We start from the raw sequence: 23894 nt of genomic DNA, 5'->3' as shown, positions 1-23894 counted from the left end.
CATGTACTGCTGGGGGAGACTGGAACAAGCTGGACCAGTGCAGGTGTCCTCTCCTGGTTTATTCCCATGTGCAGTGAGTTCCCTCCAAGATGAATCTCCCAGAGCTTGTGCAGTAGTTTGGTGCATGCAGGGCGTGATTTATTCTCCAGGGCAGGTTGGTTGTGGTTTGAAGTCCATCTTCTTCCAGCTCCCTGATTAGGCTGTTCATGTTTTGGGGGTTTTTCTCCATGAAACAGCAGAGGACCTCTCTGAGGAGTTAAATTAAGGGTGGCTCAGGTGCACCTGTGCCCTGGCACTCTGAGCCTTGAGGGGCTTCTGTGGGGGCCCTGGGTACCAGAGCACACACAGAGCTGGGGACAGCAGGATGTTCCATGTCCTCACAAGTGTCACAGGAGCTTCCTGACATCCTTCTTTCCTTGAAAATACCACACCAACACAAAAGCTGGTTTTGCTGAACGGGTTTCTTATGAAAATGATCTTGGTGAGAGTTTCGCAAGCACAGCGCAGCTTCCAGAGGGAGCTCATGAGATTTTGGGATGAACACTGCCCTGCATTGTTCCACAGTGTTTGAGTTGAACCAAGAGTGGGGAATTTTTCTTGCTTCATCTCAAATTGCTGGCATTGCTGGCTAGCATGTCTGAGTGCAGCATCTGAAGCTGTTTCCTTAGGGAGAAGGGGTTCCTTTCTCCACTAGGAGCCTGTTCTTTTCCATCTCAGCTGAATGTGGTGATAACAATGGAAGTGAATATTTGGGTGCCTGGTCAGAGCAGCAGGGATACAGGGCCTTTTCCAGCACAGCTTCAGCCCAGGTGTGTCTCACTGCCTGTTTCAGTCTGGGCACTGCCTGAATTCATGGCTCTCCCTCAGGGATGCCAGATCAGCATCCTGGGGTCTCCATATCCCTGCAGGAGGAGTCCCCAGCACGGGGTGTGGTGCTCAGGTCTGAGCTGCTGCCCTGGTGCTGCAGGTAGGTTTCTGTGATGCCTCACGCTGTGCCTCAGACACCCACCTGCTGTTTGCAGCAAACACTCAGAACTGGCTCCCACCCAGCCTGAAAGGCTTGGGACAGATTCAGTGGCAGGTTTGTGTGTGTCTAATTAGTTTGCTTACAGTTCCTCACATCTGTTCAGTTCCTTAAACTTCACAGAAGGGACAGAGCTGTAATGCTTCCCTTCAGCAGCACTTGTTCTATATTCAGTGCGGGAAATAACTTGTTCCCAACTTGGGCTTGGGCCAGGAATTGTTCCCCTGGGGCAGAGATGTATACAACAACTCCTGGAGTATCTTACACCTACCATGGGAAAGAAGGTTCAAAGGCACACAGTTGTGATAAAACCAGTATTTAAATTCTGCCCACTTCATTTACTTATTTATTAACTCCAGGAGTCTTGCTGAGAGACTGACATGTCATCACTCTCACTGGATGGTGAAACTAGAATGGCTGCTGTCTGGCTCAGGGACTGGAGGAAGCAGTTCCTAAATCCAAGGGCTTGCTCCTGCACAGCCAGTTCCTTTTCCCTGTGCTGGGAGGAGAGGAGGAAATGTTTCAGAAACGTGAAAAATCTGCAGATCCCTGCCCGTGCTTGTTCCTGTCTCCTGCAGCCACAGTGTTGCTGCCAGTGCTCAGCTGTTAGTCTGGACAGCAGCAGGTTTTTGTTGTCTACAACAGTAATAAATCAATATTTTTCTTTTTTTTTTTTTTCAAATTATTTATTTCTGAGTATGTAATGAAACCCTTAAGTGGGAATGTGCCATCAGTGAGTTTGTGTGTGTATGTGTGTGTGTGTGCAGGGTGTATCTTAGCTCTGCCTTTCATTCACAGAAAAGTCTTTCTGAAATGCCTGTTCCTTGTTGAGAAAGCTCTCCAGGTTCCTGTGTGAAAATCCAGACGAGAGGAGCATTCCAGCTGTGTAGGGCAGGATTGTGCTTTGGCTGGAGTGTAACAACACTGAACATAAGTTTGTTTCAGACAGCAAAATGCTCTGTGTGTCCATCTGAATGAACGAGCCTGCTCTGAGCTGCCTTGGCAGCCACCATGGGCTGGAGGGCTGCAGCCTGGCACTGCTAGTCCTGATCCTGAAAGAAAAGTATTTAAGGAACACTTGATTACAGTGCAGGGTGCTGTGCTGCTAAAAATGCCCATGGGGTTAATGTAAGGGAGAACATGGATGGGAGAGCCCTGCCTGAGCAGGGACCAGGCTGGGCCTCTCTGGGGGACACAGGGCTGGGCTCTGCAATCCCGAGCTGTGGAGGGCATTTGGAGATGGTGCAGTCACAGCCCTGGGTTTGGGGGTTTGCTTGGGCTCTTGGGGAGTTCTCTGTTGTTGTTCCAAGAGCAGAGGGTGTGGATTGGGATTGTCACTGACCTTGTGGAAGGCCCAGAGCTGAGCCCTTTGTGTTTGGCCAGCGTCCCTCCCTCCACATCATTGAGGGGTGGCTGTGCAGCGCCCAGGGCTTGCTCAGCAGCAGCAGCAGCAGGATGGTGCCTGTGCTCCCTGGGAGGGCTGCAGTCCCTCCCAGAGAACAAGGAGCTGTACAATGTGCCTTGGAATGGCCATCACCTTCCTGCAGGCTCGTGCAGCAGAGCTGTGAATGTTGTGTCTCTCCAGGTGAAGGAATCGGATGGTGTGGTGAACGATGAGCTGCCGAACTGCTGGGAGTGTCCAAAGTGCAACCACGCAGGGAAAACTGGAAAAGTGAGTTTAATGGGAATAAGTGGTGCTGGAATGAGATACAAAATCTTAAGCATTCCCTCTGGCTGATATATAGACTTTAGCCCAATACCAGCTTTTGATTTTGTGCTTAATTCAGGTTTTGTTCTTAATGAATAAGGTGATCTTTAGGGTCCCTACCAACCCAAACCATTCCAGGGTTATGTGGTTCATTCCATGACGATTCTGTGAGTTGAAGGAGACAAGCTCACAGCTTTCTGTTCTTCAGTAATTTCTGTATACTTGTACCAACACTTCACCCAGCACCTGGGCAATATTTAGGTTAGTTCTGTGCACTGCTACATGTTAATTTTGACAGTGAAAATTCCTGAAATTAAAAATTCACAAGCAATTATGCAAAACCTGGAGTGTCTGTTGGAATTAGTGAAACACTTTTCTTTGCAGACCAAGACAGACACTTGCAAGTGCGTAGTTAGAAAAATAACCTCAGGAAAATTAAAACTTTTAACTCCTTACTAATAATTTTGAGTTAAAAAGTGGCCAGCCCAGCAGTGTTGGAGTGCTGGCAGTGTGATGAGCTGGGAGATGTATAAGGTATAAAGTTGGGTTTGTGTTTTGTCTCTCTGGCGTACAAGCAAAAGCGCGGACCAGGATTTAAATACGCGTCAAATCTCCCGGGCTCGCTGCTGAAGGAGCAGAAAATTAACAGAGACAACAAGGAAGTGCCAGATGCTGCCAAACGGAAAGGGGACTGCGAGGAGACCCCCAGGAGGAAATCAGAGGAACATTCCAAGAAGGCTCCAGTTGACTCCATCCTGAGGAGAAAGTCTGACGAGGTGCATCTGTGGAGGAAACGGAAATTCGAGAAGTCCCAGGAACCCACGATGAGAAAGCGGGTAAGGAACAGCCCCTGCTGAGGGCTCTGCACAGCCCTGGCCTGGCTGGGGCTGCTGCTCTGCTCTCCTGGCTTAGAGCTCATCCCCAGATCCCAGACTGTTCCCACAGGAACTGGGAGTTTTTACTGTTCTGGTAAAAGCTGCTGGTCTGACAGGACAGTGCCTTGAACAGGGACACTTGGGTTGATGTTCAGAGGCCAAAACCACTGGGCTATGGCTGTTGTTTTATTCAAGATACTGGAAAACCCACTTCAACTGAAAAGTCTTTACAAGGTGCTCGGAGTAGGAACAAGGTGAAAATGAATTTTTCATGGAAGCCTTTTCAGGTCTCTCCACGTGGTGGCGCCTGGCAGCTGTTTTGGGGCTGGTTTGGGGCTGTGCCACCCTGGGAAGCCTCTGGAAAGGACACCTTGGGGTGCCTGCAGAGAGCAGGAGCTGCTCCCAGCAGATGTGGAGACAACTTGGCCCTGAACATGACAGTCAGGACTCTCAGGCCAGGCAGGGACACTGAAATTTGATGTAGATTCCAAAACGTGGTACTTGGGATCTGCAGAAGTGCTGGTTTGCAGAGGCAGAAATGAGGGCTCCAGTTTACTGTGTCTCATTACTAAAGTGGCTGATGGCTGTAAAATCAGAATCAGTGGCTGGACTGGTGTTGCCTGTGAAGCTCCCAGGGGTGGGAGTCAGTCAGTCCTGCAAGGCTGGACAGTGGGGATGCTGCAGGATGGCAAATGTAGGGATTTGGGCTGCTTTGGTGGAGAGAGAGCAAAATTTACAGTAGCAGGGATTCACAGGGGTGCAAAATTCACAGGGGTGCTGGGAGCTGCACTGGCCTGGTGCAGTAATGTTTTATTCTAACCTGTCATTAACTTACTGGGATTTCTGCCTTTATAATATGTTAATTTAAAGGCAGGGTGATCAGCTTTCTCCACCATGCACCATGACCTGAAACTTGGGAACACAGCCACTGCCTTGATCCAATTTGTTTATTGGGAAAGTGAAAGCAGGAGCCCTCTGACACAGCAAGTGTGCTCACAGCAGTTCCCTCTCCTTGCCAGTCCAGATCTCCTTATTAGAGCTGTTTCATTTTAACAGCTGCTGACTTCTCTCTTGCTTGTGGTGATCAGAGTAGGCTTGAAGCCTTCCTGGGCCTCGGTTTGTGTCTCTCACACAGCCTGGTGAATCAGAGGAGCTGGATGAGGGGGGAAGAGTGCAGAGCAGTTTGCTGGGAGCAGGAACTGGGGCAGGAGGAAGGTGCTGTCACATTCCCTGTTCTGGAGGGGATGGCCAGTGTTTGGTTGGGTGTAAAGGAGAATCTGAAGTCTCTAAAGGAGGCAGCTGGGATGCCAGCTGTGACCCCAGAGGTTTTGGGAATGGCCCTTCTGACCATGGCCTGAGGGCACTTGGGCAGTGTTTGATGTGGGTGCCCATTGGATGTGGCCCAAGCTTGGGTTCTTGTGGCCTGCTGGGGACAAAGCTGTGCATGGTGTGCTGCTGATCTTCTGTGTGTAAATGATCCTCCTGGAGTGAGCAGGAATCTGCACAGTGAATCAGGGCATTTGTCACTGCTGGAGTCTATAGCTGAGCTCCTCATCCCTGCTGCCTCTTGAACCCGATACCTTTGGCCCGTGCTGGGATGGGGCTGGGCTGGGTGGGGCTCAGCGCTGGCAGGGGCCCGGCCCCGGGCAGGGCTCCTGTGTGGAGCATCCACATGGAAGCGCTGCTGGAAGCTCTGTGGAGCTCCCACAGTCAGCCCCGGTCTCTCCTTCCAGCGGCGATCGTGGAAGGCCCCGGATGAGCGAACGGCCATGATCAAACCCCTGCGGCGCCTCAAGCAGGAGCCCGAGGATGAGCTGCCAGAGGCACCCCCCAGGTCCAAGGACAGCGACCAGTCCCGCTCCAGCTCGCCCACAGCAGGGCCCAGCACGGAGGGCGCCGAGCCCAGGGACAAGAAGAAGTTCAAGATGAGGAGGAAAAGGCGGCTTCCCAATAAGGAACTGAGCAAGGAGCTCAGCAAAGAGCTTAACCAGGAGATCCAAAAAACCGAGAACAGCCTTGCCAATGAGAACCACCAACCCATCAAATCTGAGCCGGAGAGCGAGAACGAGGAACCCAAGCGTGCGTTGAACAACAGCGAGAGACTCCATAGGTTCAGCAAAGGGTTGAACGGGACTCCCCGGGAGCTGAGGCACCACCAGCTCATGCCCAGCCTGCGCAGCACCCCCCGGGGCATCGCCCGGCCCCCGCCCTCGCTGTCGCCCCCCAAGTGCATCCAGATGGAGCGGCACGTCATCCGGCCTCCTCCCATCAGCCCCCCTCCGGACTCGCTGCCCCTGGATGACGGGGCAGCCCACGTGATGCAGAGGGAAGTCTGGATGGCTGTCTTTAGCTACCTCAGTCATAGAGACTTGTGCATCTGTATGAGAGTTTGCAAGACCTGGAACAGATGGTAAGGAGGGCGGGACACGAGGGGTGGCGGGATGGGCACGGAAGGACAGCGGGTGGTGGAGGCACCGGTGCCTCCTGGGGAGGGCTGTGGGCTGTCCCTGGAGCTCTGGGGAGCCCAGGCAGAAGGGGTGGCCAGCAGAAGTGGCAGTGGTCTCGTGTTGCTTTCTCAGAAACAGCAGTTCCCAGCATTTCTGGTGGGGCTGTGTGTGTCAGACTCGGCGTCAGCCTGCCAGGCTCCAGAGCAGCCTGTGCTGGAGTCAGACACTGCAGTGTTCCTGCTGCTGGAACAGCCAGCCTGGCTCAGTCTTGGTGTCATTCTGCCCCAGGACTTCCTGACTGCCAGCATTGATGCAGTTCAGTTATGAAATCCCCACTGAGATAGTGAGGATCCCACCGTGTGCTCCTCACAAGGGCTGTGCTGATTGTCTCCCTGGGGAGGGTACATGGAGAGCCAGCCTGTTCCCTGTCCCTGTCCCTGTGCCAGCAGAGCACGTTCTGCAGGAATCCTTTGTTGGTGCTGTTTGCTCACAGCGTGTCCTTGTGCTCGGGCACTGTGTGGCCCTGACACGGCTGAGGCTGCACAGCAGCAGCTTTAGTGCAGATTTTCAGGTTTCAGTGACCCCTCAGAGAAGCCTTGTGGCTCTGGTGACTCCTGTCCCACGTTCCTGCTGTGCATAAGGACAGACAGACTGGAACAGGCTCCTTTCCAGCACAGCCTGCTAACAGAACACACAAAGTAGAGAGGCTGATAATTCAGTGTGAGGTGATGTGTGTGGAGTCTTCTCCGTGGGCTGCTTGGTGTCACTGAAACCTGCCAAATGTATTTTCTACTTAAATACAGTGTTTGCTAATAAAAAAAATTTAAGAAAATGCTGACTCCTGCACACCCATCAGGACTTGGTGTTGTTGCCCTCAGAAACCCATAAAGAGCAAAAAGATACATAATCCACATGGATAGGGAAAACACAAGCACACAACAGGAGAGGGAGGATCTGTTTTCCCAAATCTACTCATTTTAAGGAAGGAAAACACAGAGGAAATGGGGATATTATTTAAATCAGACTTCATAGTCAAAACATAAGGAAAAAGCGGTGACTTGTCTTCAGGCTATGAAACGGATTTTAGTAAGTGCTGGGATGACTTAAAATGGGATCCAGAGTTGTTGACACTTATAATTCTGTGGAAATAATTCCATGCTTTATTGCAGGATATATTTGATGGAGAAACTTGAAACTTATGTAACATTGCGTGGGGTTGTGAATACTTGGCCTTATTTTTGCAATTTTCAGTTAAATGCTGTAGTTTTTCCTACTGTTTAATGACACCTCTTAAAGCCTTACCAAAATCCAAACAAGTGCCAAATTAAGTGCTGTTGGCTTTTTTTCTTTTTGGGTAGGTGCTGTGACAAAAGATTATGGACCAAAATAGATTTAAACCATTGTAAATCCATCACTCCACTTATGCTTAGTGGCATTATTAGGAGACAGCCTGTAACCCTTGATCTTAGCTGGACAAATATATCTAAAAAGCAGCTGAGTTGGCTTATCAACAGACTGCCAGGTAAGTTATGTGTTTGCATCACCAAATCACAAACCAGTTTGTCTAACAAACCAGTCTGTATCTAAACTGCAACCTCTGGGGAAAGTCTCCAGGGACTGGGGACTAGAAGAGGAGTAGACTCTACTAGAAGGGCTGGAGATGTGTAAAAATGAAGCATCAGTGGGTTAAAATGAGCCAAAAATACTTTTTCTGACTACTTGACGTGGTCAGTTAAAATAATTTGAGGCAGGTCCTGCCCAGCAGGTAATGAATGCTGCTGTGGAAAGGGCTGAGGGGGCTGGGGGCAGGAGTGGAGTTCCAGGTGATGGGACAGGTGGAGAGCTGGGCAGGAGGAGGGGACTGGGGGTGCCAGTGGAGGTCACTGGGATGTGCCTGGGAAGGTCCCAGTGCTCCAACCTGTTCTGTGTCTGCAGGTCTGCGGGACCTGCTGTTATCAGGGTGCTCATGGATTGCAGTGTCGGCACTTTGTAGCTCCAGTTGTCCCTTGCTGCGAACCCTGGACGTGCAGTGGGCAGAAGGACTGAAAGACGCACAAATGAGAGACCTCCTGTCCCCGCCCACGGACAACCGGCCAGGTAAGGGCGGGAGGAACCCGCGAGCCCCGTCCCAGCCCCGGGGCCTCTTCTGTGCTTTGTCCCCCTCGGAGCAAACGGGCAGGAGCCCCCAGAGCCGAGCCCGGCGGGGCTGGGGCCGTGCTGCCCTGGGCAGTTCGAGGCAGTGACTGGCAACACTCCTGGCTGCAGCCCCGGCGTGCCAGGGATGCTCTGTGGCTGCTGAACCATCTGGGCCACTGGGCTGGTTTTCTGTCTGACTTTCTTCTCTTCAGGCTGCAACGGGTGTACTTTAGAGAGTATGGAAACACTTTCTTCCAGTTCAGGGAAGGAGCAGTTCTGTGGGTCATGCCACATTCGCCCAGATTTCAGCTCAGGTGAAATTTTGAGCAAATCAGATCTGCTTTCTGGCATGCACTGCACAGCCCGCTGCTTATTCCCGACTTGTAATTCCGCTGGGCCCCTGCAGTTACTTTCATCCCTTTTGTTTTGAAATCAGGAGGTGGCTTTGCCCACATGCCCGTTCCAAAAATAGACAAGTGGTCCTGCTGATGTTCCCTCCAAAGCTCCAGACAGGCAAAAGCGTCTGAGATTGACCCAGGGCAGCAGCGTTGTGTGTCACGGTGCATTTCATAGAGGCTGCAGGTGTTGGCAGCAGGGGTGGGGCTCGTGGAGTGACGGCTGCCTCTGCCCCGCAGGTCAGATCGACAACCGGAGCAAGCTACGGAACATCGTGGAGCTGCGCCTGGCCGGGCTGGACATCACGGACGCTTCGCTGCGGCTGATCATCAGGCACATGCCCCTGCTCTCCAAACTCAATCTCAGTTACTGTAACCACGTGACAGATCAGTCTATTAACCTGCTGACCGCCGTCGGAACCACCACGCGGGACTCGCTAACAGAAATTAATTTATCAGGTAAGGGATGTGGGGGAGGGAGCTGCCAGGGCCCAGAGCGGTGAGGGGGGTGTGACCCAGCCCTGCCCTGCTCCTGCTGTAACTCCTGGCAGCAGCTGCTGCCACCATGTGCTGCTGCTGCTGGCAATGGCCCCGCAGCTGCCAGGAGGATTTTCTGCACATCTGGGCTGCCTGGCTTGATCCCATGGGTTACACAACAGCTGGGGGATGGGGATGGAGCTGGTGGGGATTCCTCGTGCTGCAGGAAAAAAAATCAGTGCTGAATTGCTGCCCTCTGCTCTCCCCAGACTGCAATAAGGTCACTGACCAGTGCCTGTCTTACTTCAAACGTTGTGGGAACATCTGCCAGATCGACCTGAGGTACTGCAAGCAGGTGACGAAGGAGGGCTGTGAGCAGTTCATAGCAGAGATGTCCGTGAGCGTCCAGTTCGGGCAGGTGGAAGAAAAACTTCTGCAAAAACTGAGTTAGTTAAAGGACTTGTGTAAATACTGGGGCGAGGGGGGGAAGGGACTAAGAACACGTAGGGATTTTATTTTCAATTGGGAACTTGGAATATCAGAAAATGCCGCGATTGGATTTTACAACTCTTGCTGAGGAGAGAACAACGTGAAACTACCCATGTTAAGAATTTCAACTCGTGCCACTAATTCAGTCCACCTGGGATGACCTGCACTGGCTCTTATGCAAATTCATAAGGCGACTGTTACTGATGATAATTGTTCACACCTGGAAGAAGACTGAGCTCCAAGAAATACTGTTATTTAAAGTACCACAGCATGTGCTTGGTAGTGTAAATTTGATTTCTGCTTTTCATTTCTTAAAACAAGAAAAAAAAAAAGTTGGTGTCATTTAAGTGGACCACGCACTGCATTTCTGCCTTCTTAACACGTTTTGTTTTGTTACATCTTACATTATGCAGAACTATTTTTGTACAAAAATTGTTTAAAAATTATTTATGCAATGTTTGAATGCATTACCAGTGTTTCGGTTTTGATTGCCAATTTTTATCTTTACTTATGGTAGGCGAGAACTTAACCTATACTTCGTAGGCAGTATCTATCTACAAACGTGCCCAGGTCAGGAAAAGTAGGTTCATACTTTCAACTTAAAGCATGTTTTAATGGAAGTTTATATCCTGCTTTGTATACTTCAGAAGTGACATAAGCATGTTGTGGAAATAAGGTGTAAATTATAGTTGAAGTAAAACACTTTTATCTGTATAGAAATCACCTTTTTCTCAAAATTTTAAAAAAATTCCAATTTCAGCTTTTGCACATAGGAGGGTTTCACTCTGTAGCATGAGCTCTTGTACTCAATATAAAATTAATTTATACAGTGAGTCCAGCAGTAGAATAAATGGTCAAACGTAGTCTCTCTTTCTTTGAAGTGTGAGTTGAGTTCTCATTTAAGGTTTATAACATGGTTATTTCCTGATTGTAAAATTCTGCATTCATAAGTGCCATTGTTGTACGGTGTTGTTTTCGTAGACCTTCCTGATGCAGTTTTACCTTTGTTGAATTTGTATAAACAATTGTACAAAAACAGGCGCTGGCTCTGCGCGTTTCTCTGGGGGCAGGGGGGGCTGCAGGGAGCTTTTCCAGGGCATTGTTACAGCCAGGGATCTGCCCAGCTCAGGCTCCAGGAGCACTGACAGCTTGAGGACATTAACACTGGAGCTGAGTAAGAGAAGAGACAGAGGCTGAGAGAGCCCATCACCCATCTTTATTGAGTTCGAGTGGCTAATGAGCAGCATGGAAATAACACCGAGGGCATGTCTGTCTTCATTAGCCTCCCCTCTGGACAGACTCCAGGAATTAAGTACCTTTAAAAAGTTACTTCTAAAAAATAAAGCCATTGAGAGGTTTGCTCCCTTCTGAAAAATACCCAGTAGAGCTTGGAGCTGTGTTTTGTGTGAAGAGGAGCTGCTTCTTCTCTTCCAAGCCAGCTTAAGGAGTCACAAAAATAAGAGCAGGTGCCAGTGTAGCACAGGTCCAGTTCTCGGGTCCTGCACCCTCAGCCAGCACAGCCTTGGCTCTGGAACTTTGCTGCCACATGGGAAGTCAAAGGAGAAACTGAACATTTCTTAACCAACTCTGCTTAAAGAGTAACTGGACACACATGGTCCTTCCTCACCTCTTTTTTACGGTGAGCTCTACAATCCCAGTCGTGGCCATGTTTGGTCACAGGGATCCTGTTCTCGCCTCCAGCACAAGCTCCCCTTGCTGCTCCCTTCCCCAGGTCACTGCTCACAGATAGTCTACAGGAACCCTTACAATTCCTGCTCCAGGAGGACCTGGACCCCAGCTCATGGCACAAAGCTCAGCCTGGCCCTGGGCCAAGGGCTGGCAGCAATACTGGGAAGCTGGTTTGGGTGACTTGGCTTTGGGTGAAAGGCTGTGAACAGGAGATTTGAAACCAAAATGTCCCTGCTCCTGCCTCCCCTCCCCAGTTAAGGTCAGTAACGCTGTACATTCCACGTTAGCAGCAAGGAGCTGGTGCCCCTGGGCAGGATTCACAGTAACATCAGGCTGTCGGCACATGGAGTACAATCAGCACAGGTTAAGAGTTACAACAGGCATGAGCGGATTAAGGACCACGCTAACATGGTTTACTAGAGTACCCCTTCTTAAAAAAATAGTTTATTCCTAAACTAAAAACCACTCAGTATCTGGTTTTTGGAGCGCACCAGGCAGAGCCCAGCGCGGCCCCTGAGCCCTGCAGAGTGCTGGAGTGTTTTGTACACTGACAGAGAACAGCCAAGACAGCACACGTGTCATGACAGACATTCAGAGGGAGCAATCAGCATCAAGCGTGATTGCTTAAGGGCTTCAGTGCGGGAACAGTTCATGGCAGTGCTTCCTAAGCTGTGTCGGAGCCCGGCGGCAGCCAGGCTGTCAGAACAGATACATTCTATCATTAGGGAAAAGCTGAATAATCAACTGATATATTCATTGCTTCTAATGCACTAGACAACACCACAGGCTAACAGGCTCAAGCAGAGGTGTTTGCTGACCACTTGCCGAGTGCTGAATGCGTAAGGACAGGTGAGATTCTTCAGAAGAGAGCAAGAACTGCTGTAAACAGTTTGACTCCAACAATCTGTGGGGCTGTAAGGTCAGTGGGGCAGCACCTGGGCCTGCCCAGCCCTGCGCTGCAGGAGCTGCTTGAAAAACCTTTCACCAACTTCTACATCTGGACGTTGAAAAGGCCGAGTTTAACCAAAAACAACAAAGCTGCCACGTGCCCGGGGCGCAGCACTCCAGCCCACAGGAGCCCTGCCCACAGGAGCCCTGCCCGGGGCACTGGAGGCAAGGCTGGGTTAGGATTTGAAGACGTGCACGGCCCGCACGACGTACTGCCGGCAGATGGGGCACTCGCTCATCCTCTTGCCGCACTTGGTGCAGGTGACCATGTGGCCGCACTCCAGCAGCACGCAGTCGATCACGGCGTCCATGCAGATCCGGCACAGGCTGTCGTCGTCCTCGTTCAGCTGCATCCTCTCCCCTTCTGCAAACCAACAGAGAGGGAGGTCACGGCTCTGGGCCCTGCACAGCCAGGGCAGGTCCAGCCCAGCCATGCTCTGTCCCCTCCCGTGAACTTTTTTAACCCCCAGTATGAATTAATCTATTTTCCTCCACAAAGAAGCAAAGAAATAAGAACTAGAAAGCCCCTCAAGTGAACATCCAATATTTGGCTTCGTTCTTTAAACTCAAGAAACTGTTCTCAATTCAGAATGTAATGACTGCAAAATAACGTGCTGGATTAAAATTCAGAGCATGTTGGTTTTCCGTGTCAGAGCTCACTGCCTGGCAGAACACTTTCCTCAGAAGATTAAACACAATAATAATAAAGCACACTAAGAAGTAGAAGCCTTAAGTAGGCCATAAAGGTGGCAGAAGTGAATAAAACCTGTCAAGTTTCATTGCATATAGTCACCATCCCCATCAATAACTGAACATTCCAACAGATCAGGGCAAAAAAAGTAAACCTTAAGTTTACAGTTTTTTTCCCAAGTTGTGTAAGCAAGAATTGGTCTGAGGACAAATTACACAAGTGAAAGACTCCAAGTGTTGCGTGGAGCAGAGGGCAGAACAGCAGCCACAGAACCACCTTATGAAAATGTGGACTGAGAGCAAAGGACTTGGACTTTTGTCACTGTAGATTTTAATTCTGCAGTAACAGACCTGAGTGCCCTGATCTGCACAGCTACAGAGCAGCTCTGGCTGATGCCCTGTGAAACCCAGCAAAGCACAGGGAGGTGCCAAGTTCCAGTTCTCTGAGGAACAAGTTCTCAGTTGTGCAATTTTACCTTTACTGTGAAAGCTGAGCTCTCCAAGCTTTGGAAGAAAGTCTGAAAAAACCAGCACAATCCTGGAAAGCTTTGTTTAATCACTACAGCCATGGTCAGCTACTCTCTAGGGGCACCCTGCATTGTTAAAACACATTTTCCAGGTGTTGCAGCAGAGCAGACAGAGGTCAGATACCAAGTTCTTCCACTGGCAGAACCAAACCAGAAACTGGAAACCAGAAACTCAGTGGTCCTAAGAAAGCAGAAATAAAGTATAAACCTACGTGTCTTGTGGTTCTCCTCACTCTCTCTGTACAGTCTGCTCACTTTTTCCACAAGTTCCCATTTTTCACAGCATCCTGAGTAGTTGACGAAGTTGCAGGCGAGGATTTCCTTCAGCTGCCGCACGCTCATCCCTTCGATGTCCTCCAGACTGGAGATGTCGGACAGGGAGGCCCTGGCTCTCTTCCTGCCCAGCCCCGGGGTCTGAAACACATCAGTTGTGTGGTTTTAACTGCCCTGGCTACTTCTGAGCACCTGAAGCTGCAGCAGCTTGGCTAAAGCTGAATTCTTTCTGAAGCCAGTGTGTGCAGACATTCATTGCTACACACAGCAAACTCTGGAAGAACCAGAGCAAGAGGCCAAATGTTGGCAGAGATATAAAACACTTTATGGTGTCACATGCCAAAAATCCATTCTTTGGATATCTCACCTGCTCTTCTGCACTTTCTTCTTCTTCATTATTTACAGATGTTTCAGTTTGTCCCTGTGTACAAAATGAAACTCATCAGGATAAAACCCATGTTATTCCCTTATAAAACACTTTCCTTCCTTCCAAGGTGATCTCAAGTGACAATGAAATGACATTCTGAAGTTCCTGTTGCTACCAATCATTCCAGCTTTAAGTCACTTCTGACATGAACTAGGAACCTTTGCTAATTATCTCCAGCTTTCAGATGCAGGGTACAAAAGGCATTTTTCCTGTCCCTCCAAACTGTACCAATTGGTGTTTTATTTTAAATTGATACATAACTATTAAAGAAAACAGATCAAATAAAGCAATGCTATTGCATAAAGCATGTTAAGCACTGTACCCGTGGAGGTGTTCCACTCCCTGTGCTCCCCCTTCTGCTGGCAGCTTCTCCTGGGCTGGACACGGAGGTGGAGAAGGGATGGGTGAAGAAGGCCGAGCTCTGGGACCGGGATGAGCGCAGGCTGCCAGCGTCCATGTCCCGCTCTGTCCCCAGGCCGTGGTGGCACAGCACCAGCTCCACCAGGTCCTCCTTCTCCCTGCAGGTGTCCGTGGGGATGTTCCTGAGGATCAGGTACTGCCGCAGGTCCTTCACTTTCAGTCTCATGAGCTGGGGGCGCTGGAAGGCCGTTTCTTGCAGCAAGTGACAGGTGGAACATCTCCTGAGATTCTCTTGGAGGACTGAACAAACTGAGCAAAAATCCTTTTTGCAGTCACAACACACGTGCTGAGGGGAAAGGAGGGAACCATTCAGCTCTGGGTCACAGGGAACAAATCCAGGCCCTGCTCTCTGCTTCTCCAGGCTACAGAATTCCCTATTAGCTCTTCCACTGGCAGTTGTGACAGACAATTTTTAAGGTTTAAATACAGACAACTGCCCTGTCAGTTTTGCAAGTGTTCCAAGGGAGCCCTCACTCTTCTGGCACTACTGAAGCTGATTTGAGGTTTCAGTGAAAAATATTATGAATAAACTAATAAAGTACTCAAGTTGTAGTTTAGACAACAAACAAAACTAAAACCAATTTTATGGTCTGTTAAAATACTTCTGAATATACTGTCACTGTTCCTTTCATGTGAGTAAATCAACAGTAAAACCCCAAACTTTAGAGAACCTCCTGCTTCCTCAACTGATTGCAAAAAGTCAAAGTCGCTCAACCCGTGATGAATCACATGGGAGGGAAATACTCCCAAAGCCCAGATGTCACTTCTGAAGAGAGCTTTGTTCAAAGGACTCACAATACACAAAAGCTGGAATAGACAAGGCTGTCAGCTTCCAGCTGCTGTGAACAAACCCAAACTCCTCAAGGTTTTCAGGATTATAAATTAATACTGGCTTCAGAAGCCTTGCCATGTGAACAGGACACGTAAGGGGAAAACAACACACAAACTGAGGGAAGAGGCCTCATCTGAAAGAGCTGCAGAGGATTAGGTCACTGAGGAGGCAAAATAACAATCCTGGACAGTTGTGATACACAGAAATAATAAAATAATCTCAGTTTTATTTATCTGCATTAACCCACCAACCTGCATCCCAAAGAAGGAAGAGGCTGCTGGAGCACAAGAGCCTTGAGCAGAACTAAAGCTGGCCAGGAAACAACCAGAACTGCATGAGAACTTCCAGAAAAAAACTCTAATACTGTATTGTGATTTTTTAACTTTTCCATCGCCCAGTTTGTTCACTCCAGTACTCAACCACTGTTTGGAGCCATCTTCAAAACCAGATTTGCTTTACTGTTCAAGATTCTCAAGCTAACACATTTATCTTACAAATCAGAGCCCATCAATTTCCAGGCCAGCCCAGATCCAACGTGTTGCTGACTAATGAACATCAGACTTACTGACTCCTAATCCTGGTTGACAATAATTTCTTGTGACCTCAGAATAAGGCACTTCCTCCCTCCCTGAGGCCTGTATCTGCCTCAGGTTTCTGAGAAAAACACTCATCTCCCACTATTTCCACAGAGGAGCTCAGAGGTGTAAAAATCCAGTGCAACAGGAAATATACTCACTTTTTTCCTGAAAACCGAGAAGGAAAGTCCACAGGCCTTGCAGACGATGTTGGTGCTGGCTGCAGCAGGAGCTGGGTAAGCTGAGAAGCCCGTGCTGGGTGTGAACCTGAAGGGACCAGCGCCTCCCCCAAAGCCAGCCTGCTGGCCACGCACTGCTCCCGTGCCCATGACTTCATTCAGCAAGCCGCAGCAGGAAGCCCACATGGACGTAGCTCCCGCCTGAAAACATCACAGAGCAGACACACAAGATCAGGATCTGGAAGCCCCCATCAGATGGGAGCTGCTGTGAGGAGCTGCTTCACTCCATCTGTCACCATCCCAGAGCACAGAGTGCCAATCCCAGAGCCAGGGATCCCAGCACACTCGGGCCGGGCCAGAGCAGCTCCAGACCAGCTGCAATCCAGAGTGGGAAGGGTTTGTCCTGGCAGGACAGGGAGCTCCCAGTGGGAAAGGTTTGCCCTGGCAGGACAGGGAGCTCCCAGTGGGAAAGGTTTGCCCTGCAAGGACAGGGAGCTCCCAGTGGGAAAGGTTTGCCCTGCAAGGACAGGGAGCTCCCAGGGGGAAAGGTTTGCCCTGGCAGGACAGGGAGCTCCCAGTGGGAAGGGTTTGTCCTGGCAGGACAGGGAGCTCCCAGTGGGAAAGGTTTGCCCTGGCAGGACAGGGGGCTCCCACTCCCCACCCCTCTGCTGGAGAATCCCCACAGCCAGAGGCAGCAGTGATGCAAGAGCAGAGCAAGGAAGGAGAGGCTGACAGCCCATTGCAGGTGAGGGGCAAACCCCAAACAGGGACAGGCAGAAACAGCAGAAAACTTCTCATGATTAATGCACAACTGTCCCTGCAGGATCTGCTCCAGAGCTCACCCAGCTCTGCATGACTCACAACAAAACTCTCTCTAAAATAACATTCCTGGCTCTCAAACTTGAAAACCAACCTTCAGCAGAAGATAATTACAGTCTGGTTTCACTGACAAGGAAACATTTTTCAAGATCTCCCTGAACCTCCTTGCTTTACTGCCTTACAAAATGTCTAACAAAAGTTAAAATAAATCTAAATAAACTTATTTCTACTGATTGTATTTCAGTTTTGAGTCACATCATCTTAAAGCAGTGGAAATTCTGAACACATAAACAAAGTGCTGCTTTTTATCCCTGGAAGCCTTAGGCACTTGATTCCCTATGAAAAGCTCATATTCTACTAAAAGGTGGAATTTGGACTCCAAGTTGGGCAGGTCACAAGTTTAATCACTGTCAGGTGGCTCCCTGAGACCTGCTAGAAAAAACACAAGGGGCAAACAGAATCACATCAGCTTCTCCCTGAAAGGAAACTGAGGGGTACAACTTCCTTTACATACAACTATTTTTTCATACTTTTTTTTTTTTAACAGTTGTTCTCTTTTTCAAATAATTGCCTTTGAGACTTTTAAATCTTGCTGTAAAACCCCAACCAACCAGAACACACACACTTCAGCTCTGTAACGTGGTGCTTTAATTCCTGGTGTAATTTCTAGATGATATTTCTAGATTCCTGCACCAATTTCTAGATGAAGCTGCACACTTGCCCTGAACTGAACACAATCCTCTTACATTTGTGGGAACCTAATGCCAGAATAACGGGGATGGGCCAGAACGTCTCCTTCCAAACCACAGAGCACAAAAGGTAAGAACAGGAGCTTCAGTTACAACAGCAAATATACATTCTAATTAAATGCTCTCATCTGCTAAATGCACTCACCATTATGGGTATTTCAAGAGCAGAACTCACCCTGGTGAAGCAGGAGCCCTCGGTGCCCTGGGCACCCCAGGAGAGCTCCCTCAGCTCCCTGCAGCCCTCCCTGGGCTCCAGGGAGCTCACACAGTCACCCCAGCCTGGAGCTCCCATTCCAGACTCAAACCAAAGCTTGTTTTGTACTTCTCCATTAGAAGCACTGTGGAAATGCATTAATATTAATTTTCCCTGGACAAAACATAATTATCCTGGTTTATTAAACAAGAGGAATTAACCTTCCAGAAATACTTCCTGAAAACCAATGACAGTCCGGCAGAGCTCTGAGCTTAAAACTTGGAACTTCTGAAAAATATCTCCTCTCATCTTAAGGGACAGCTGTAACACAACCATTCCTCTCATTCATCACCATTTCTTCAAAACGGAGGAGCTAATTATGTATCTAAAACATTTCAAAGCAACCACATATAAATAACAGAAAAATAAAATAACGAACCAAAAGCATCTGTTAAAATTCAACTTCCCTTTTTACACAGCTCAGGGGATCACAGCAGCAGCAGCAGGACACACAATGACCAAAAGGACACGAGACATCTGATACCACAGCCCTGGCCTGAGTTGAACACCTGCTTCTTGGATTTATTTTATTCCAGAGCCCATAACAACTGTTCAGACATCACTGTCAACACCAAACATATATGTATTTTTAGGAACTTTTGTTACTCATTTTGGACACACTGAAGTTGTTGGTATCAAACAGAAAATCTCTTTATCTCGCTGCCAACCACCCAGTTAAGGTGAAAGGCAGGGCTACATAGGCATTAATTTTCTCCTTAGCCCACGTCACCTGTGGATTCCTTCTGTGCCCTCAGGTCATTAACTGATAATTGAATTACGGTGTCTAGACTCTCCATATTGCTCTGTAGAAGAAATGGCACCGTGCTGAAAAGCACCAACACAACACACAAATTAAACACGCTAAAACAAAAAATCCCTCCCTTGAGAATTAATCAAAACATTCCCAATTTCTGCACCAAAACCTTCTTCAGTCTCCACTTCCTTGGACAGGCTGCCATCGGTATCGTCCCTCTCCATACCTTATGTGCATCTCATAGGAGCAAAATGCTGCGTTCCAACTTCTCTGCTGTGTTTTCAGCTTTAAGGGTGTTTAGCTACCTGACAAGGATTTCACCTGCTGCTCCTAACACACCTGTGTAACCTGGGTGTGCTACCCAAGCCGCAGAACGACACGAGAGCGATGGGAGGGATTTATTTGTAATCATTTTAACTGAAACTTCCTCTTTACACCCACCTTTGGAACAAGCAAAGCTTTTCCGGGACGGCCCAACAGCCCCGGGCGCGACGCGGCGCCTCCGGGGAGGGACCGGGGCTCCGGGAGCCGCCGCTGTGCCCCTGACGGGCCCGGGCCCGGCCCTGCCCGGCCGCTGACTCAGCGCGGGCCCCTCGGCTCGGCCCCTCCCGCCCGGGCTCCCCTCAGAGCGGGCCGGGACGGCGGCCGCGGCCTGAGGCGAGCCGGGAGGGGCGGCCCGGCCCGGACATCCCGCCGGGCTCCCGGCGCCGTCACCCTTCCCGCTTCGCCCCCTCCTCCTTCCTCCCTTGCTGGCAGAGGCAGAGGCGCTGTCCCGGCCGGCCGCACCCCTCACCTTCACGGGCCCCCCCCTCACCTTCATGGCCGCTCCCGCCGCTCCAGCGCCGCGCCGCCCCCGCCCCGCGCCGACCCCGCCGGGCCGCCGCTCGGAGGGCGGGCCCTGCCGCCGCGCCGCACGCCATTGGCTGCCGCGCCGCCGCGCCGAGCGCCTATTGGCTGCTGCGCCCCGACGGCGAGCGGGAGCGACCAATGGGAGCAGAGGACACGGCGGGGCCGAGGGGGCGCGGAAATGCCCCGAGTGGGGCCGGGACACGCGGGGGCACTGAGGGTAGCACTGGTGGGACACTGAGGGTGGTGGCGATGGGGCACCGAGGGTGGCACCGATGGTGGCTCGGAGGTGCTGCTGCCCCTCCACTCTGCCCTGGCACACCTGGAGCGCTGTGTGCAGTTCTCAGGACAGGAGGGCTCCTGGACAGAGCCCGGTGGAAGGCACGGCCCCAGTGAGGGCTCTGGAGCTTCTCTCCTGTGAGGAGAGGCTGTGGGAGCTGTGTCCAGCACAGGAGACTGAGGGGGGATCTCATCCATCCATGCCAACTCCTCCCAGGGGTGCCAGGCTCTCTCTGGTGGTGCCCAGGGACAGGATGAAGAGGAATGGCCATCAATGAGAACACAAGAAGTTTCACCTCAGCGCGAGGAAGAGCTGCTTTCCATGGAGGGTGGCAGAGCACTGGAGCTGCCCAGGGAGGCCCTGGATTGTCCCTCTGTGGAGCCCTCCAGTGCCACCCCTGCCATGGCAGGGACACGTTCCCACTGTCCCAGGCTGTTCCAAGCCCTGTCCTGCCCTTGGGCACTGCCAGGGATCCAGGGGCAGCCACAGCTTCGCTGGGTACCCTGTGCCACCTATGAGTAAAGAATTTCCCACTAACACCAAACCCAAATCCACCCTCTTTCAGTTTGATTCTACTAAACCCTTTGGTGAGAACCATTAAACTTGAGAAAATATTTATTATTTTAAAATCCACTTCTAGTGAGCTCCTAGATGCCATTATTATTTTCTCTAGGCTGTGAGTAGAATATATATATATAAAATAATAATCCCAGATTGCAAGGACTGAAAGCTTTTCACATCAAAGAAAACCCAGCAGCCCAAACCTGACCAAGGTTTCAGGAGAGCTTTATGTAAGAGCACAAAGGGCCAAGAACCAGGCAGGGCTTTGCCAAAAAGAGGAACAGACAAAAGTGGCTGAAAATAAACACAGAGCACAAATCAAATTTACCCCTACAAAGGGTTGGATGCAATCTGCTAATTTCTGCAGGAAGGATCTATTTTTGGAGCAAATGAGATACAAGAAGTGGGTAAAAAATAACAAAAACTGGTCTGTAATTGCCATGTGAATGCACAGTCCTGGCAGCTTCAGGAGTAAGAGCAGATAGTGCACACAGCCCAACTTCTGGATTTGCCCTGACACCATATTTTAATTCAAAATCAGGTCACCTTTTTTCAGAAATGCTTATGCTCCTTGACAAGCTTTAGATATGCTCTGAACTTGTACACATGACTTAATAAAAAATGTCATTTTCCCCCCAATTATAGCTTGCCATTTTAGTCAAAGTGACAGAAAAAATAGAAAAGCCTTGTGAATACAACATTGGAGCTTGCAATGGCACATTCCTCACATTTCTCATGCAAGGGACTGCTTTAAGACACCTTAAAAATATCAGTAAGCTTGGTTTTTAATACATTCTGTGTCATCTAAACTCTGTCAGCTCAGTGTCACCCTTGAAGTACCAAGTTATACACAGATTTTTGTTAATAATATCACATTAAAAGATGAGAACTCCCCATGCAGTCGCTGCAATGGGGTAAAAGCTGTCCCAAACCAAGCAAAACCCAACATTTTCCCTTTTTCTCTGTTAAGGATTTGCTAACAAGAAATCCTCCCAAACACAGATGTTTTAGGGAGTAACGTGGGCCTGACAGAGCTGAGATCTGGTGACAGTGCTGGCAGCTGCACTTGCCACTCCTGCCTTCATTTGGGCAGATCTGGATGAATCATGTCCCCAACATGTGACTGGAGATGACTTTTCCTGCAGCAGCGTGCCCAGACTGAAACCACGCTGAGGCTTTGGAAGGAGGCTCTGAACTGTGCCAGCTCCTCCGTGGGTGAAAAGGAGCATTTCAAGAGGTTCTATTAATAAAAGCCTTGCCCTCACTGAGCCTCTAGGACTGTGCCAAAGCAGCATTAAAAGATTTAAATCTATTACTGAGAGATGTCCCATTTCCTACTGCCACCAAATAACAAGTGACAACGAGCTCTGTAATCCCCCAAGGTTTTTACACAGCAGCAGAGCCAGAGGGAGGGAAGGGATTCTTCCCAGGAATATTCATTTGGTTTTAATTTAACAATCTGCAAAATTTAATTGTAAAGTTTAAAAAGGACAAATTTAATCGCTGGGCTTTATCTGGGGACTCCAGGTTGGATATTAATGGCTGTGGGAAGGATCAGGGAATCACAGAATTGGAATGGTTTGGGTTGGAAGGGACCTAAAGATCAGTTATTTCCAATCTCCTGCCATTGGCAGGGACACCTTCTCCTATCCCAGATTACTCCAAGCTCTGGCCTTGGACACTTCCAGGGGTCCAGGGGCAGCCACAGCTGCTCTGGGCACCCTGTGCCAAGGCCTGACCTCCCTCACAGGGGGAATTTCTTCCCAAAATCCCATCCAACCCTGCCCTCTGGAAGGCCACAGTGAGGTCACCCAAAACTTCTCTTTTCCAGGCTGCACAACCCCATTTCTCTCAGCCTTTCCCCACAGGATGCTCCATCCCTCAGATCATCCTGCTGCCCCCTCTGGCCTCGCTGCTGGGCACAGCCTGTTTCAGGTGAGATAAAAGATGACTTTCTCAGCTGGGTTACCTAATCTTGGATTTAATACAATCATAGGCAGCTCTCACTGCTGGGCTTCAGGCATGAGAGCTGATTTAAATATCCTTTAAAAGTGCATTCTAACAGTTCTCTCTGCACCACACACTGAAGGATTGTCAGCAGAGCTCACACTCTGGCTCCAGAGCATTGCACAGAAACATCAGAACCAGATGTTTGTCATTTCCTCTTCCCTCCCAGCCCTTGCACAGCCCGGCCTTTATCTCATCCCCTCCCCTCCCTGCCCTGCCACGCCACCAGCTCCGTGTTTCCGCCCAGGCCATGGGCTTTATTTTCAGGAAATGTCAGCAAATCGACCTTTAAAACATAATAGCTGCTGTCACTGCCTGGGATCTGTGCTCAGACACAGCTCAATGAGTTCATTGAGGGCGAGGAAACGATCATTAATTATGCCAGAAGCAGCAGCAAGCTACAATGTTAAGTTTCTTAAATGCAAATGTATCCTAGAAAATTACCCCCGCTTGATTTGCCTCCTCCTACTCCTCTCACCACCCCCAGGCATGAATCAGGAGCAGCGCAATGGAAACCCCCAGGGACATGCAGATGTATAATAATATTGAGTTTTGTTTTGCTCTCACTTACAAAAATGAGAACTATTATAATAATTGGAGTATTTTCTTTGGGAATATGATGCCTTAATGAAGTACTTTAACAAGTTATTGAGAAAATAAAAACTTACATGTGGAAACATCGTTATGGCATCACAATTAACTTGCAGGAAATCCAGAGGGGAGTGAATTCACTCTGTGGTGTTCTCTGTAACATGGAAATGCTTGTGTCAGAGACAATGTATTGGATAGGTGGGTTCATCTAAATTTTACTGTATAAAAGATGTAACTTTTTACCCCTCGGGCTGCTTGACTTGTGGAAACCTCCACCCTGCAGCCTGTGCAGAATAAACATCTCCTTTTAAAACCAGACTCTGTGTCTGTTTAGAGAGCTCCCAAAATCAGTAACTCCACCAAGCCACTGCCCATGGTCACCTGTACCTCACCTGGTACAGCTCTATTAGTCACAGGATCATTAAAGTTAGAAAAGACTTCCAAGATCATCAAGTCCAACCTGCTGCCAATCACCAAACCCCATTGCAAAGAGCCATGTCAGTTTGTTTTTACACTTCCAAGCATGATGACTCCACCACTTCCCTGGTCAGCCCCTTCCAATGCTTCAACACTCTTTCAGTGATGAAATTTGTCCTGATGTCAGCTCTGGCCCAGCCTGGGGCCCTTCCCTCTCCCCCTGTCCCCGTTCCCTGGAGCAGAGCCCGGTCCCAGGCTGTTCCCTCCTGTCAGGAGTTGAGCAGAACCAAAGGCTCCCCTGAGCCTCCTTTTCTCCAGGCTGAGCCCCCTCACAGCTCCCTCAGCCTCTCCTGGTGCTCCAGCCCCTTCCCAGCTCAGTTCCCTGCCCTGGATCCGCTCCAGCCCCTCAGGGTCTCGCTCGGCGTGAGGGGCCCAGAACTGACCCCAAGGTTTGCGGTGCCTCAGCAGTGCCAGCACACAGAGAATGTCTGTTTCCTTATCTAGCA

At 49.7% G+C, this 23894-nt stretch overlaps 2 protein-coding genes across 11 annotated transcripts in view; one reads left to right on the top strand and one right to left on the bottom strand.

The window, feature by feature from the left end:
* Positions 1-10589, top strand: part of KDM2B (lysine demethylase 2B) — a 103726-nt gene extending 93137 nt beyond the window's left edge. For 7 of the 9 annotated variants that reach the window (XM_077187821.1, XM_077187822.1, XM_077187826.1 and 4 more), the window contains 7 exons: positions 2610-2697; positions 3300-3568; positions 5341-6017; positions 7413-7576; positions 7990-8151; positions 8826-9044; positions 9332-10589. In XM_077187821.1, the coding sequence (XP_077043936.1) occupies positions 2610-2697; positions 3300-3568; positions 5341-6017; positions 7413-7576; positions 7990-8151; positions 8826-9044; positions 9332-9513 (1761 nt within the window). In that variant the 3' untranslated portion in view covers positions 9514-10589. The remainder of the gene's footprint in view (positions 1-2609; positions 2698-3299; positions 3569-5340; positions 6018-7412; positions 7577-7989; positions 8152-8825; positions 9045-9331) is intronic. The other 2 variants (XM_054645618.2, XM_077187828.1) reach the window with 1 other exon arrangement.
* A 156-nt stretch (positions 10590-10745) lies between these two features.
* On the bottom strand, positions 10746-23124 carry RNF34 (ring finger protein 34). Of its 2 annotated transcripts, none has more exons than XM_077187830.1 (6): positions 23049-23124; positions 16094-16312; positions 14428-14811; positions 14046-14099; positions 13618-13819; positions 10746-12552 (listed from the first exon to the last, which is right to left on the bottom strand). In XM_077187830.1, exons 1-6 carry the CDS (start codon positions 23058-23060, stop codon positions 12365-12367), a joined length of 1059 nt encoding a protein of 352 aa, XP_077043945.1. In that variant the 5' UTR covers positions 23061-23124; the 3' UTR covers positions 10746-12364. The 2 variants fall into 2 exon arrangements, with proteins under 2 accessions (XP_077043945.1, XP_054501592.2); XM_054645617.2 differs by lacking the exon at positions 23049-23124 and adding an exon at positions 19501-19613.
* Between the last annotated feature and the right edge of the window lie 770 nt (positions 23125-23894).

This window comes from Agelaius phoeniceus, chromosome 18 (assembly GCF_051311805.1).
Source record: "Agelaius phoeniceus isolate bAgePho1 chromosome 18, bAgePho1.hap1, whole genome shotgun sequence".
Classification (NCBI taxonomy): Eukaryota; Metazoa; Chordata; class Aves; order Passeriformes; family Icteridae; genus Agelaius; species Agelaius phoeniceus.
This window is presented reverse-complemented; position numbering and strand designations above follow the sequence as displayed.